Below are 16,740 nucleotides of genomic sequence, written 5' to 3' on the forward strand. Positions count from 1 at the left end.
ACACACACACACTCTTTTGTTGGATATAATATACTGTATGATGACACAACCACGCACAGAGACACACAAAGATAACTTTAAATGAACTGTTTGATGCAAAAAAATGGTTTAAAGATACATAACTGTACAGATATACACAAACACACACAAACACAAAGACAGTGTACACAAGTGATGACTGGCCGGCCACACCCTGCTGGCCCATTAGGCAGACGGATGGCATGCCAGAGGAAATATAGAGTGTGGTGAGATGCATTAAGGGTGTGATAATGATAGGATCATAAGAGCAGGCCGGGCAGGGACACAGACAGACAGAGGCCCCATAAAAGACAGCAGAACAATATCACTGGAGCCAAGGTGTCCCAGTCACTGAGAAAGAGACATGTGAGTCTGTGTACGTTCAAAAGTTGTTATAGTTGTGTAACAGAAAACTCAGATCATACAGATAGTCTAGCTAGCTGGCTGGATTTACCCTGCAGAGATCTGAGGAGCATTTAAACATAGTCCTCATAAATCCACCAGAGTTTAAAATTCCAAAACAAAGAAAGCCAAAGGTAACAGATATCTGGCCGAAAAGAGTGACATCCTTGCAGAATTTCCGAAGGCGGTCTAGCAATCCCAGCGGTGGAAAGTCGTGCAAATAGACCATGTCCAATGCCAATGTTCAGTGTCAACATAGGAAGTGGTGTAGTTGTGGTCATTTGTTTTACTATCTCCTGACTATTAAAGGAAAGGTTTGGAGTAAATTCACCCTAGAGTCCTTTGCACCATGACCTTGAGCCAAAAAAAACCCTAGAAGCTTATTTCCCTTGGTCAAACATTGGTCAAGTTAGCGCTATCAGCCAAATGGCTTAGGCCAAATTAATGCAGGCGCTAATGGTACCAAATGTGTATCTCATAAATTACCCCACTAATAATGGCCGGAATGGTACCAAACTTCTACAGTAGTACAGATGCACAATTTTCTTCTGCACTCATAAAACGAGGCATTGGAAAGTTTGTAAGTACACCAGGAGTTTATTTAAATAACACTTGCCTGGTGGCTTCTACTTTCTGCTGCTGCCGCTACTAGCTAGCTAGCTCTCCGATTCTCCTCCAGTAGTTGTAGCTCCTCGTCCGTGTATTCAGGCTCAAAGACCTTCAAAATTGACACTCATCGTCGCGTTCGATGCTAACCTCAAACTCTGCCATTTTCTTTGATCTCTTCTCCTGTTCTCTTACTTCTTGCTCCTTCTTCACTACTTTACCGGTAGTCTCTTCTGGCAATAGATGTTGTGCTCTGTGAGGGATCTCGAGGTATCACCCAGTGTTGCTGAATATCCAAAGTTTTTAATTATTTTTTTTCCAAAGTGTTTACAACTTAGTGTTGCAAAAATAATTGTTGCAAACTGGTACTACCAACAAAATATTAGTGCATTTCTAGAACTAGGCGTCTTGGATATGCCCAAAAACCTTTTGAGCAACACTGGGGGATTGCGCAAGATCCCACAAGATCTTGTACAGAGCACGACATCTATTACTGGAAGAAACTAGACACAGTCCATCCCATCCATGGTGCTCAAGTCTCCATCCTGAAACCCAACCAGCTCCACGGCTGCTTAGCTGATCCTGAACTTTGATCTCTCTTTGAAAGGCAATTCCTCATCTGACATCCACAGAATATCAGATATGGCTTGCTGATATTGGTTTAGGTTAAAAATGCAGCCTTCAAACGGTATTTTATGAGCACACGTGAGATGAGAGAGGCGGAATAATGACGTGTGACTGCACACATGAAATCAGTGGTGCAGACAAGATAGATTTGTCTTAATGAGGGACTTGATGTGAGGACAGGGACCAATGAACTGAGGCTGCGACATTTTAATTTGTGTGCGTACATTCAGTGTCAGCGTCATGAGTGTCAGTATCTCTTTCTGAGGAACTTCTGTCTCACTGCCAGATTTAAGAAGAAGCAAAAAATAGATAAAACACAGGAAATTGGAAATAAATGCATCTGAATTCATAAATCCAGCAAAAAAAAAGCCAACAAGTGCAAAGCAGCTGTCGAGTGTGAGTGTGTGAATGTGCATTTCTGTTGCTTGAATGTCGAATGATGAGATGTGGTGAGTGGGAGTGGTTAACACATGCTCAGGAACCCCACTGGTTTGCCTGAGGCATCATGTCTGAAAAAACAGAACCTGTATAGAGACTCGCTTTCATTTAGCTGACAGAGCGCCAAAGCCTGGGAGGAATAAAAGAGAGAGAGAGAGAGAGGCAGGAAGCTGAAACAAGACAAGAGAGACAGGGGGCAAGGGAGGACAGAGATAGAGACAGAGACAGCACTGACAAAACTAAATCCGGACACAGCCAAAGGAGAAAATACAGAGGACAAGAGGAGGAAGATAAACAAAAGGGAGGAAGCTCCTATGATAAATGTTTTCAACTTGAAATGTTAATGGTAAATAAACGTTTTCAAGCTTTCTTCTCTTTCTCTTCATCACCTTCTTCCCTCAGGACCCATGTAACCCCCAGCTCCTCTCCATCACACCAGGTGCTCCGGCTAGTTTAAAGTCACTCGTGGCCCTGCTGATTAATCCGCTGTCCATCACCTTGTAATTAGTTCTGCGGGAAGATAATGGCAGATGGAGAGATCCATCACTCTCACACAGACACACAATCCGCATTTCCGCATGAAATCGCTTCACACGTACAATCTCAGAGTAAAATCCAATCCAACATGCTAACGTCACAGCTCTCGGACAGTGTAGCCGGTCTCGCCAAGCCCACTAAGAATAGCTTCACCCAAAGCCTTTTTGAAAAGGCCTTTCTCTGTTATTGAGAAGGACAGGGCTACAGTTCTCGGCTTGCTTTACCACACAGGCTTGTCAGAACTGACATGACACAGCATTTACTCCACCTTCAACAGACACCGCCTGCATTATCATCTTCCTTCAATTTCCGAGAAGTTGTTGCTGCTTTTAATGTTGAACCTGTCATTTCATTTCATAGCTTGTGTAGGGATTTTTTTCATCCAATGCTATTTAAAGGATGATCCCATAATGCAGCAGCTGAGTGTTTTTAATATCTTTTATATCACTTAAAACTTGACATAGGGATTAGGCCTATTAAAGGCTATTCACCTTAGAGGAAATATACATAATGCATGCTGTGATTTATCATTACACAGCAATGATAAAAGCTCATCTTGTCATCAAATACCATTTCACCTAAAACAAGTTTGACTGTGTATCACTGTAGCAAAAGACAAATGCAGCTCCTAACGGTATTAAAACCCGTCATAATTACTCTATTATTGCTCTTGTTTGACTGTGTGTTTCTCAGAGGCCTCCCCAGGCCCTCTGGAGAAGTCGGAAATGTAGAGTGCCTTTCAAATGAGTCAGAGCTTTGTTGAAAGAGCAGAACTATTCTGAAGAGTGCACACTGAAAATGTATAGAGTGATACAGTGAAGGTTGAGAAGTGTGTATCCTGTATTTGTGGCTTTTTGGGGACAGGTAAATGAAGACAGGACACCTCCATACCTCCATAAGTGTGGTAAATGGTAAGCTTCAGAGATGTTGGTAGCCATATATTGTTACCTTTGGACAAAGCCAGGCTTTACACACGTGATGCTAACCTCACAGAATTTAACCCCGCTCCCCTGGGCATGTTGATCCAATTACAACACTGACACAGTACGTCTTGCTAGTAAACTGCTGGTACATCAAACATATTAGCACGGATTACCCACAGAGCAACACTGATCCTGGGAGGAAAGTGAAGTAAAGTAGCCAGATTATTCTGCTATAGTGACAGGAATTACGTCTCTTTGGGGGGAGCTGGATCTCAAAGCTTTCCGACATTGTTCTCTTTCTCTTAGGGGGCGGGGTTTAATCTGCGAAATAATCCCCCACAATGATAAGGTAAGATTTCAAGATTCAATGGTATGTCTAGATTCAAACCTAGAAATACCACCAATGTAATTTCATTTCCCATGTGTGAAGTAGATTTAGCAGCACCAAATTACTCATATTGCCAAACCTAATGTCAAAGATCAGAATTATAAACATTACAAAAGGTGGCGCCATATATTTTTGCTTTGTTAGTGAATTTACTTTGTAATTATGGTTATGTAAATGTTTTGCCTTGCCTTGAATCCTGTTCATGCAACACTTAGAAAACATTTTAATTGCTAAATTAAAAAAACAAAAACGTTTAATACACAATAATAAAAAAAGAAAATGGACTTCCCTTTATTCGTATGAGAATAATTGTATCGTCCGTGAACGTAACATCACTATTCTGTAACGTTACATTTAACAGGGAGTAAGGGGCAAAGGGAGAATGACTAGTCCTCAAACAATGACTAAAACACGTTTTCTTTGTCGCTTTAGAGAACATAGTCCTAAATGAGGTCATGTAAATACTTTCAAAACATCAAACTTTTTAAGGGGTTTCCGTAAAAAGCTACTTAACAGATCAGCAATCTCGGTCTAGGTGGCAGCAACACACCTTAATGCTGGTTGCCACCAGCCATAAAACGGAAAGAAGAAGAAGGGACCTCAGTGCACTTGTTAGTCAGTCAGACACATAGACTGTATATTAAAAGGACAAAGCATTAAACCTGCATTCTATCTGAATTCCAGCAGGGGCGACACGTGCGGTTGAAAAAGGAGGTCGGTTTCTGTAGAAGTCTATGAGAAAGTGACCAATTTCTCACTTGATTTATTACTGCAGTAAACATTTTCATAATGAGTTTATGGTCTCAATCGCTAGTTTTAAGTCTTCTGCAACTCAGAAGGATATTCATTTTTTTGAATTATGGTCTTGTTGATTTTCAAATTGGCGATAAAGTTTTAGGGCGTGGCTATGATGTGATTGCCAGTGAAAGTGTGTGACGTAACACAGAGTGTAAGGGCTCCTCTCTCATTCCTCGCGCTCGTTTAAAATCGTCACATCCACAACCAGGATGGCTGCGCCCGTAACGGCAAACTCAACGACAGATAGCAGATCTCCACAAACCAGTGGGTGACGTCACACGTGCTCTGTCCACTAAATTTACAGTCAAAGGTCAGACATCACAGACAGCAGAAAGTGATACTTGAATGGTAAGAATTAATAACAGAATGTAAATGGCTCTGATATTATGCTTAAAGAATGTTCTCTTTTACAAAATTATGTAACTTTAACTTAAAATAGTTTGCGGCAGGTTGCCTCCAATCTTTGGTAGCTAACAACACTGAAATCACCCCCCACATGACAAATCCCTAATTTAACCCCTGAGTAGGAGGAAGAATATTATGCCAGATAGAGAGGATTTTTTTTTTTACCTTTAATCACACAGTATGCTGAGTGTTCCCAGTAACGTGGTTAGGAAATTACCCCTTTACCATCATCTTAATCCTCAAACCCCAACACATGCTTTCCCATCGTCTACCTTACTCCGTCAAACACCCTCCTGCATTGTTTCATACTCCTAAAATAGTGGCTAAGACAGGATTAATGCTCATCTACTTAAATATTTATACAAGTGAGGAAGCTATCTTCTCTATGACTTCACCAAAGATGAAACCATTAAATGCTCTCCATTGCACATCGCAGTTTCCAGAATTTAAGATGAGCAATTTCTTCTGGTCTGTATTGTGAGCCCATGATACTCAAGGTGGGTCTTTGTGGTGTTTCTTTAGGCCTTGAAAGAAAATAATAATAATAATAATAATAATAGTCATGATTGTATTTAATTTATTACAACTGGTATAATTATGTTATATCTTAAGTGACTGAGCGCCAAAAGGAGGATCCAGGACTTTCTATATTACTTTTACTCTCATGATAAAAACCAGGGATTTAAAAAGTAGATAAGTGTAATTTGATGAAGCATAACAGAGACTTTATTGCGAGTTGAACTTAATAACTTTGTCTTAGCTATGCCATTATCTGATTAGGGATGTCATCTATGGACACTGAGCAGACTCTTGCCTTCAGCTCAACAGATCTTTGGCTACTGTTTTCTGCTGCTGTCAAATTGCTTCTACCCACTCTAAACATGCACAAATTCTCTCTCTTTTTTAAAGTTTTGTTTACATAATCTATGTATGGCAGCTGTTAGAAAAATGCTCTTTGCATTACACTGGCAACAAGATAGACGAGAGTCTTTGGAACGGTCAACAGAAATACCTGCCAAATGGTTTGGCACAAGATTCCAAGGAGTCAGCCTTAATCTGCGAGGTAGTAAAGACTTTCCAGTGAGTACCTGAAGTAAATGAATGGCTAAAGCATGAGCTTTCATAATTTCCACTACAACAAAAACAGCCATGTGTTGGCAGCCGGTTTTCTTCTAATATGGATCTGTGCTTGCTGCAAATTCACACATACAGCAGACACGGAGCAACATCCAGATTCATTTGGAGTCATTTTTGTCCCCACCTGATGAATGCAAGTCCAATATTTACTCACTATTGTAGCTCTGTTTTAGGTTGTTTCCACCTCCTGATGGAAATATGTGGCTCTTCTGCAGCTGAATGCTCCTCTTTGTTTACGAGCTAGTCGCTAAGTGTGTCTGTCTGCTGTTTAGGGCTGGAAAGGTTACGTACAGAGTGGCTTTTTGTGCTGAAAACAGCTGCCTGCTGCGGCCTTAACCAACGTTGACAAGAGCACTTGGAGTGAACCAAAACAATCAGAACAACACTTGTTTTTCAGAAATTCCAAAACAATTTTTGGCTGAGGTAGGGCAGTTGGTGTAACTATAAACGCTGTTTGCATTCAAGTAGTGATTTGATCAACTGTTAATATACATTCCATGATTATTATTTAAATTTATGTTTAAATTTCACATTCTAACTCCAAACTTTGCATTACAATTTATTCATTTGACAGCATTGATGTAAAAGATGATGTAAACCTGCTCCACTGAGGATCATGGTTGGTGCTGGATCAGCAAATCGTAGCAAATTTCACTGACATCAGACACAGGGTGTAACAAGGACGTGTTTTCAATGTCAACCCCTGGCAGTGCATGTAACGAAGTAGGGAAAGCCCAGATAGCAACCAGCATGGGCTTTTTATCAGCATGGAGCTATGGGGATAAACATAAACAACCACTTTGTTTACTCTGCACCGTCCGCTGGAGCACAGGGTGTTAGATATGTGCAAATAGCTCCAGCAAACTCTCATTACTGATGGCTTACAGAGGATGAATATTTTGCATTACCCTATCTATCTTCTCTCTCTCTCTCTCTCTCTCTCTCTCTCTCTCTCTCTCTGAGGGTGTCATGAAAAAAGCATCTTTTTTGGTTTCTCTCAGCTGATGCCATGACTTTTAATTACGGACTAAAAAAAAACCTTTGACAGACACTTTCAATTTATTCATAACTTCCAACTGTCAGTCCGTTTCAGAAAATGATTACAGTCCAAAAATCTAAATCACACACATACATATGAAACACAACACATAGCACAAACACATGGGCACAACAAAAGCATTATAATAATACCCTGAGGTGTCAGCAAAATGTGAGGAATGTAATTTTGCCAAAGGAAATTGGTTTTCAGCTGGTCAAAGTTCTACTGTGAGGAGATTTTCAGTGTTATGCACTGTAATGCAACCAGACCCCATGCTGATCATTGTAGGCACACGCCTTAAAAACATTCATACAGCAAATAAGGTTTTACTGCAACACTGGAAAACATCTAAACCACCTTCAGTACACTACTGGCCAAATTATTTATCAACAACTATTATATATTCTAGTGTCAAAATCTTATAAGTGAAATGTTTCAACAACTATTGCCAGGGTTACCAATGATTTTGGTTACAGACATTCATGTTCCTCTCAGAATTAATTGTATTAGCACTGATGATCCCTTAACTTTTCAAGTTACACCATCATCGGGTCAAATTATTATTTTGCCAATTGATATGACCAAATATCTGCAAAACTGTTGCCGATAGCTGTGTGTTTGGTACTAGTTAGAAACAACAAATTCTGAATTTTTCTGAATTTCCACTGCATTGGTATGCATCGGCTTGACTCACTTTTGGTACCAGGTACTTTTCTTGATATGTTTTTCCACAGCTGATAGTACCACCCCATCAATGAAGGTAGGATTCTTAGCTGAGCATAATAGCACTGCCCTGAAACTGCAGTGACATCAACTTCAACACGACACAAACACAGTGTGTTATCTCGCTGGATCCTTTCATCGGCAACCACAGGAATGTCTGAAGCTCGTAAACTGAACACAGCATCGTTTTGTGGGCTGCCATTTGGTAAAATCTGGGTTGAGTGAATAAAAGAATTGTGGTTGCTACTGATGGTAACTTGGCTTTTTAAAAAGGCGTGTTTGTGCAGGATGTCCCGTGTTGTGAAGTGACGATTCCACTGATGGTTGTTTCTTACCAATCAGTAGTCAACAGTGCTGAACTCCAATATCCGCTCAGCTCGCTTGGACCTCTATCAAGGTAGTACCAAAAAAGTACCAGGTACTGTTTATAACTTTTGGCAATGGAAAACAAAAAAAGAACAGTTCCAAGCGAGTGGAGCTGAGCTGTGCTGTACCATGCTAAATGAACACATGGTTAACTTTAATCCAATTTGCTTCTCTTTTCTGTTTGTTGTCCACTATGCAAATCTGTCCGCACCACTATGAACGATCGTAGTTCTCCGAACGCCGTTTTGAGGGACTTTTTTGTAACTCCTATACTAAGAGAAGGTACTCTTCAAGACCATAGTCGTTACGTCGATGACTGATTGATCACATGAGCCAATGCAGCACCTAGTTACAGTACCTAGCTACCTGGCTAGTTATCTAGCCTAGTAGCACCATACTTTTATGCTACACTGGTTACAGAAAATGAGCCATACGGCCGGTCCTTTCACCTCATTCCCCAACAACGCTAGAAGACAACTTTGCTGGGAGGACAGCAGATGGTAGCTAGCTAACGAGCCAGCTCCTAAGAAAGACAACCAAGCTTGCGAACTGTAGTCTGCCAGCGGCGGGGAGTGAGGCGGACAGAGCGCCCAGCTTACGCCACTTCAGCGTTCCTCTTGCTGGTGCAAATGCAAACAAAAAAAGTCCCTGAAAGGTATGTAGTTCTCAAGGTAGTCCCCAGAACTGGTTGGTCCATAAAAAAAAGCCTTATGTGTTCTTGTGGGATCACTACAGTATGTTCTGTTTTTTTTTTCAATTAAAAATAGCTGTGACAAAAAGCATATTACAATTATTTGTTTGTTGCCCTCGTGCTTTTCTTCTGTTTCCCTCTTGCTCTCAGTCCTTCCCTGTCCTCTTTCTTTCATTTTCTTCCTGACAGATGACTGAATCTTATTTGCTCTTGTGACAGGAGTCATCTGGGCCTGTCAGGGCACTGATATAAATCAGTTTGGTCTGGATTGGATTTCTCATTATCCTCCTCACAATATGAGAATAAATTAAAATGCAGCTCTAAAAACCCTCCCCTCTCTAACCAGAGGTCACAAAGGCAAATATTTTCCTCCTCTCTTTCCCTTCCTGTCATCCTCCTTTACGATCGTACTTTCCCTCCCCTGTCGTATAATCCCATCATATTTAAGAGTTCTGTCCAGTTTCTCCCGCTCCCTCGGTTTCTCTCCCTCCCCCATTTTAGCTGCTTCATCTTTAAAACTGACTTACCCCTTCCCCCATCCACCAAATCTCTCTTTCTCAGCTGTGAGGTAATTTGAAGGGTTGGTACAGAGAGAACAGTACAGTGTGGGTGTTACAGTAGAGGGTGTGCCAGTCTCACCCCTGACACCAATGCCATGCCATCTGCAGCCCTGGCACATGACGGCTTTCGTTCGGCTCTGGCCACCCCTCCAATTGCAGACAAACAGGCACAGAGGGAGGAAATACACCAAGCAAAGCACCCCCCATCCCACTTCTCACCCTCACATGGCATTTCTTTCCCTCCTCTTCCTACTCCATCCTTCTACGAGCACATTGCATAGTGCATTTCTTCTCTCCAAAGCACCAGGCATATCCTTTTTGTATGCCCACTGCTTGTATAAGATCATGCTTTCTCCTCATCTTAACCCCTCTATCTCACATTTCTTCTCACCATCTAATTTCATTTTCACTCTCCTCTTCTGCCTTTATCTCATGCACTCCACCACGTCCCCTGGTGACATAGCTGGCAGGACATAAAAGGGAGGGGTTTTATGTTCTGTTCTGCTTTTGTAAGCAAGCCTGACATAATGCTAATACAACTGAAGCAATGGGCATTGGGCTAAGAGGCTGTGATGTGGTGAGTTTTCGAGGCTTTGAGGAAGTGCAGCTAAAGCACTAGAGCTCTCTTTTGATTTATGACGAAGATAGTGCTTGTATTTCTAGACCCCCAAGTACACAGATGTAAATTCCACAACACAGGCTCATTAAATTTTTAGTATAAGGCCTTTTATTGCATGTCATGGTTTAAAAGTTCATTGATGGCCCGAGGCTTAGAATATATATAAAACACATAATGGAAAACAGATTTACATGTGGTATTAAAATGTGTTCTAGTTATGTTGATTGTATCCAAATTGGGAATGAATCTCAATATGCAAATTAGTTAGGTGTCAACAAACATGGGATAGCTGCTGCAGCCAAGTCAAGGCATTACTGCTTCTACTTGTAGCGGTTGCCAGGCTTCCTTAAGCTAGCAGGAAGAGGCTAGACCTTTCAACTCGTTGGGTGGATTTATTTCTTAAGAACATCTTGCAGTTTGACCACACTGCTAGCCTGACCGTCTTCAAATTCTGATGACAATGTGTTTTTCTTCATCGAGATAACGCATTCAGATACAGATCACATTTTTATGCCAGCAGTGAGTGCAGCAGTTAAATAAAAAGGTGGCTGGTGTTACAAAACAAACTATTTCACTCAGCCCCTCCTGATTTATCGCTCTCACTCATACTTTCATATTTTAGAATGTACATTTGAACAGTTTAAAAGTTTTTACAGCTTTAGTTGATACAAGTCTGTCTGTGTGCTGTTTATGTAAAGAGACTACGCTGTGAATGTGAAGAGGCTGGATGCTGTGAAAGTGCTTCTTCATGATTAATATAAAAAAAGAACAAACTGCAGTCACATCTCTTGCCTCCCAGTGTGTTTGTGTTGAGTGGATGGATGTCTGCCCCTGGCCAATGTGTTGCACCACTGTGAACTGCGACAGACACAGACGTTGGTGGTGGTGGTGGTGTAACCCATTTAGATAAAACCCTGCAGGGATACACAGATTTTAGATGTCTCCTTAACAAGGCCAACAAATAGGACATTCATTATCCATCGTCTTTCGGTTTGACAGAATCAGGTAACATAACTGTCGGTGTTGAGACTAGTTTCTCTGTGGTTTTTCTATCTAATCACATTCACGCCCATATATAATGCTAAAAACTCATTATGATTTTTTATGTAATGGACCCCATGAGGAAGATAGGGGAGGGTCAAGTCTTTTTATTCTTTGTTGAGGGGACGGCTAGTGGCTAGTTTGGTGCATATTTTTCCATGTAGCTCTCTCGGTCTCAGGCCCCCATCGCTAGCAGATGGGTCCCTCCCTGTTTAATTTAACAAGTGTGTTTATTAACTTTTTAGAGAAGATATTCACACTACAATAAATAATACAGGTGCAAATCAGAACTGACACGGTAAGGCTCATCTTCAATAAAATAAACATAAACATGACAGGGCTGTAACATGCGATAGTTGGCACAGTAGATCAACATAAAAGATCCTTAAGAATCACCTGTGGTCCAAATTCAACCTATCCCGGAGTTGACCTGAAGAGAGAAGCACTTCAAATAAATCTAAGCAAAGACAAGAAGATGTATACTGAGATCATGAAGCCATGTAAAGAAACAGCGGCTATCTGCGCAAACCAGCACAGAAAGCATCAATAAATAGTTGGGGAGGGTCATGCCTTTTTCCCAATCATTTTGAAGGGTCATGGAAAAATGTATTATTGCCAAAACTCTTCTGGTAGCCTCTTAAATAAAAAACGGTCACAAAAAAACGGTCATTTTGCACATTATGTTTTGCAAGTACTCTCATTTTGTCTTATTTTCTGAATGAAAAAAAAGAGATCAAATTGGAAAAGTAAAGGGAAATGTACAGTTCTAGGTGGTTTTACTTTTGATTTGTTTAACTTTTCCATTGTTTTCTGTTGCTGGCATCTTTCCTATAACAATCATCTTGTTTCTTCCTGACTTATTTCCTTTTTTTGAGAACACTTTAAGTCTCACTCTGCTCCTCTCTAATCTTTTTTGGATTTATTTTTCCACCCTAACATCTTCCTATCTTGTTTTTTGGATAAATGAACTAAGCTAGTGGTTGAGTCACTCAGCGTTCATTCACTAGCTGAAAAATACCCATCACAGATTCTTTTACCTAAGCTGATGACTTTAAATTGCTTGTTTTGTCCGACTAACAGTCCAATACCTGAAAATGTTCAGTTTACTATAACATAAAACAAGGGAAAGCAGCAAATACTTAAAAGTGAGACGCTACAACCAAAGAATATTTGTGAGTTTTGATTAAACAATTACTTATATGGTAATCAATATAGTTTTTGTTGATTAGCTAATAGATTGACGGACACATCTTTTCAGCTCTAATCAAAAGTAAAACTACTTAAAGCGTAACTCTCAACAAACTGAAACCTAGGGTGTTTTTGTGAATGTATCCGAGTCAAACTTTCGTTTAAAAGCATATTTAGGACGGAAGTGTCACTTTTAACATTTACCCTATTCTTGTTTTTCGGTCAAATTACCTTTTGAATGGGAGTCTTAGGGGCACTTTTACGCTAGCCTCAAAATACCTATTTTTAAAACACTAAGAAGGCTCAACATGACATGAAACTTTGCTTGAAGTATCCCCAGGGGCTCTACACATGAACGCAGGTATTGATAACATTGTTTGTGTGGCCTACACAGAGTTTACTAAAAAGAAAGGTTTTGAACTCACGTTAGCAGTTGTTGTTTACGCCATTTTCCCAGTCAAAGATAGGCGATCTCCGAATGTGAATGAACGGACTCCATAGGAGGAAATGTCATTTTTATATGATGCTCCTTTTTTAACTACTAAGGTCAATATTGTTTTTCACTAATGACAAAACAACAAATTATCCATGCATTTATATGAAACTAAGCTTTAGTAGAAACCCATAGGCTTGGGTGTGAGACAGATAGGGTAGGAAGGTTGGAAAGTACTGAGAAACAGACAAACACGTCGTTGGTGTTTTTTTCATGGGATGTGTTAAGGGAAAACCCTGAGGAACTTCCAGCAAATTTGAGATTTGCTCTGTAAGTCAGTCTGGCCAACAGCCCATTCAAGCCCATTTCCCTTTTTTTCAAACTGAGGCACCAATCCCAACCGTTGAGGCAGGCTTTACACAATTACGAAGCAGACTTTGTACATTAAAAAGATTGAAAGATTGAACATCTGGAAAATCACTCGTTCTAATCAGCTATCGCTTCGGTTTTAAGCAATGTCAACGTTTCCTTTTTGTTAAAAACTGAGCAAAGAACGACACTCAAAGCCTTCTTATCTAAAAAAGATTCCGACTGATTTGGCAAAAGTCTTATATACCAACATACGTCATCTCCTTCATCGCTCTGATTGGTTTTAGGTCTATCCAATTGCACCCAGAGGCATTTTAGCGGCGTCCGTTGGTGATGTCCCTTTGGAAATGGGCTGTGAATGAACCTTCCCCAGACCCACTCTCAGTTACAACTGAGAAGGGTCTAGTGTCAACCAGGCTAGGGATGTGTGGCATTTTGAATGAAAATACTCATAAAGGTAAAACCATAACATGGCAAAAATATAGGGTTTATTGACATTTAAGGTTAAGGATGTGGCATAATGTGGAGCAGACAACTTTAAAATGGCCATGCATATCAACAGGAATATCAATATATAGATTGTATAAACAACCCATATAAACATCCCATTCAAAGTAACGCACAAACATTAATGCAGTCCATGTAAACACAGTCATTGATGGCAAAGCAAGGTGGAAGTGAGGTTTCTGTGTGTGTGTGTGTGTGTGTGTGTGTGTGTGTGTGTGTGTGTGTGTGTGGGTACGTGCGTGCGTGCACATGCTCCTGTTTGTCGCAGCAGTGAGGGGACGGTATGAGCCATAATAATACAACAACAGAGAAAAGGCCCGGTGATGGTTGCCATGGTGGATATGGTCCCATGTCGCGTGCTAGCAGTCCTTTCCTCCCCCTCTTCTCCCCTCTCTTTTCCACAGCGCTCAATATCTATTTATTCATCTCTTAAACCACTCTGACTTCTTTGTAATTTCTGCACATATCTACAACTTCTTCCTTCCTGTTCCTCCCCCAATTCTCCTTATTTTGCACTCCCTCCCCCATCCTTCCCTTCACGCCACAGTGGCCTCCCTACAGGCTCAAGACAGGGCCCTGAAAGCTGTTCAGAACAAGGACACTGTCAATGCATCATGACAGGTTGACAGAACAGCACCTGGACACGAGCAGCGAGACACAACATCACCTCTGCCACCATCATGACCCAAAATCCCAACATTCAAATGGGTATTGATGTATTATAAGACGGTGACATAACACCATCATCATCTTGGAGGTCAACAATAATCATGATCTGCTGCTCACTCTGAATACTGAGCACATACTCTCGTCATAATTACATTTTTACAGCAAAGCTACAGGCAATATAATATATACTGTACAGTAAATTATAATACACTATTTTGTTGTTCCAATTAATACCACAAAACACTAACACAGATTTCTTCTTGAATGCTCGCTGAAATATTGAAAATCTAGCTTGGTGATGATCAACAGTAACTGATAGATGAATGATTGATAGACAATTTTCTTTTTTCAATATCTCTATATTGAAAAATGATCCTGTCCAATGACGAAAACTATCATCAATTGTGACTAGTTTTATGAGTTTAATAGGCCTATTATGGTAACTGAGTGCAGTAACAGATAGAGCAGTATGAGTACATCTTTTCTGTGCTCAAGGAGGTCCGTTAACCCTGTAGTACAGTCACTGCAAAGTGGTGCCACAGCCTTACATCACCCATTGGATGGTTGATGGTCACCTCTGTCCCCCTTGTGAAATGTTGATGTTACAACACAACAGCGTGGTGAACTTGTCTCATAGCCTACATAATGAAAACATACCTGTATTTCTTCTAGCATAAGGCTTTTGGACATGTGGCTTTATTTATAAATTGTCTTTTTATTTTATTTTTCTAAAAGGAAAAATATTACACATTATTTGAAAGCCTGTAGAAGCATGTCAATGACTTAGGACACTGTAGCCTACTATTTTGGTCAGACAGTGTACACATCCCCTATTAATATAATATATTAGTCTCTATTTAATCAGCACAAACACAACATGATCTATTCCAGTGTTCACACTTAGTGTTATTTCACCTGCCTCTGCACAAACCCAGCACCTGCACAAATAACTACAAGCTTGTGTGGACCCGATGAACCGGAACGAACAATGGTATCAGCGGTGGGCTATGGGCTATAATAGAAGTCGGGGTGTTTTTGTGGGGGTGTACCGGTACTGCTCACCTGTCAGACTGTCGTAACACTCGATCTCGGTGCTCTCCACGGCTCTCCGCTGTTCCTCGGTCAGCTTGGTCGAGGGTTGGTTCAGTAGGTTGACCTCGGAGCCCGTCGTCCCGTCGACAACATGCACCCCTTTGAGTTGCAGCAGCGCCCGGTGGTACTTGCCGATTGCTTCCCGAAACTTCTTCTCTTTGTAGCAGCGGTGACCCTCCACCTTGAAGTCGACGGCTTTCTTGATATTCGCCTCCATCTCCGTTTCGGCCGAGTCGGCTTTATACCCGCCGTCTCCTCCGGCGGCCGCTGCCAGGCTCCGGCCGCCGGTTTCCGGGTAGCTTTTGAGGCTCTTTATCGGGTGTTGTTTGGCTTCCATGTCTCTTAGTGAAAGCGCCGGGAGCGGGCCATGGTGCTCGGACCCGAAAGTGTGTTTTGTTGGGGAGGACCGGAGCAGCGTGCTGTGCATAAAGGATGTGGGATGAAGCGGCAAAGACTGATGGGCAGGCGACGACACCGGAGACAAGTCAAGCCTCGAAAAAAAAGGGCTTCAGAAACGTCTACGCTTTGTTAACTTGTGCTTGAAGAAGGATGTTATCAAAAAGATAAATATAAGGCTTAAACAGTTGACAGAAACATCTTATTTCCCAATCGTCGAAAACATGATTCCTCGTTCTGGTCCTCTCGCGGAAGGATGCTTGTGTGGATTTCTATGGTAGCAACCTCCGAGGCACGCGCAGCTTCAGCACCACAAACAGCGCGCACACAAGACAACCCCTGCCGCACAGCATCGTGGGAGAAAAAAAAAAAGACAAGTCGTGAGGCGTTGCTGCAGTCCAGATTTTACATGGAAAACGTAAACGTACAACTAGGCTATAACGATCGATTATTTATCAAACGACACTGCACGTTGGTAAACTAGTTTATAGATTATAAAAATAATACTTAGGCTATAGCATATCTGTCCATAAATAGATTGTTTGCTAATTCATTTAGATGCGACTTATTGACACTAGGCTATTTAGGATCCTCCAATATTTAGCCCAATATAGCTATTTAAATGATTAGCCTAATTAATAACCTTACAAAATACAGCATTTTATAAATATTACGTCACTCCTACTGTTTGGAAGAGATCAGTCTTCATAATAAAAAAGACTGATACAGGCTAATTCAGCTTATAGGCTACTTTAATTTATATCCCCT

At 41.0% G+C, this 16,740-nt stretch overlaps 1 protein-coding gene and 1 long non-coding RNA gene across 2 annotated transcripts in view; both read right to left on the reverse strand.

The window, feature by feature from the left end:
• The window catches only part of ttc9b (tetratricopeptide repeat domain 9B), a 23,991-nt gene extending 7,609 nt beyond the window's left edge, over positions 1–16,382 (reverse strand). Inside the window, exon 1 of the mRNA XM_032508103.1 lies at positions 15,547–16,382. Within this exon, the coding sequence (XP_032363994.1) occupies positions 15,547–16,003 (457 nt within the window). The 5' untranslated portion in view covers positions 16,004–16,382. The remainder of the gene's footprint in view (positions 1–15,546) is intronic.
• LOC116677990 (uncharacterized) lies at positions 12,651–13,118 on the reverse strand. The gene is made up of 2 exons (XR_004329140.1): positions 12,786–13,118; positions 12,651–12,752 (listed from the first exon to the last, which is right to left on the reverse strand). It is a non-coding gene; the product is annotated as an uncharacterized LOC116677990 (long non-coding RNA).
• Positions 16,383–16,740: the final 358 nt, after the last annotated feature.

This window comes from Etheostoma spectabile, chromosome 3 (genome assembly GCF_008692095.1).
Source record: "Etheostoma spectabile isolate EspeVRDwgs_2016 chromosome 3, UIUC_Espe_1.0, whole genome shotgun sequence".
In the NCBI taxonomy this organism is placed as follows: domain Eukaryota; kingdom Metazoa; phylum Chordata; class Actinopteri; order Perciformes; family Percidae; genus Etheostoma; species Etheostoma spectabile.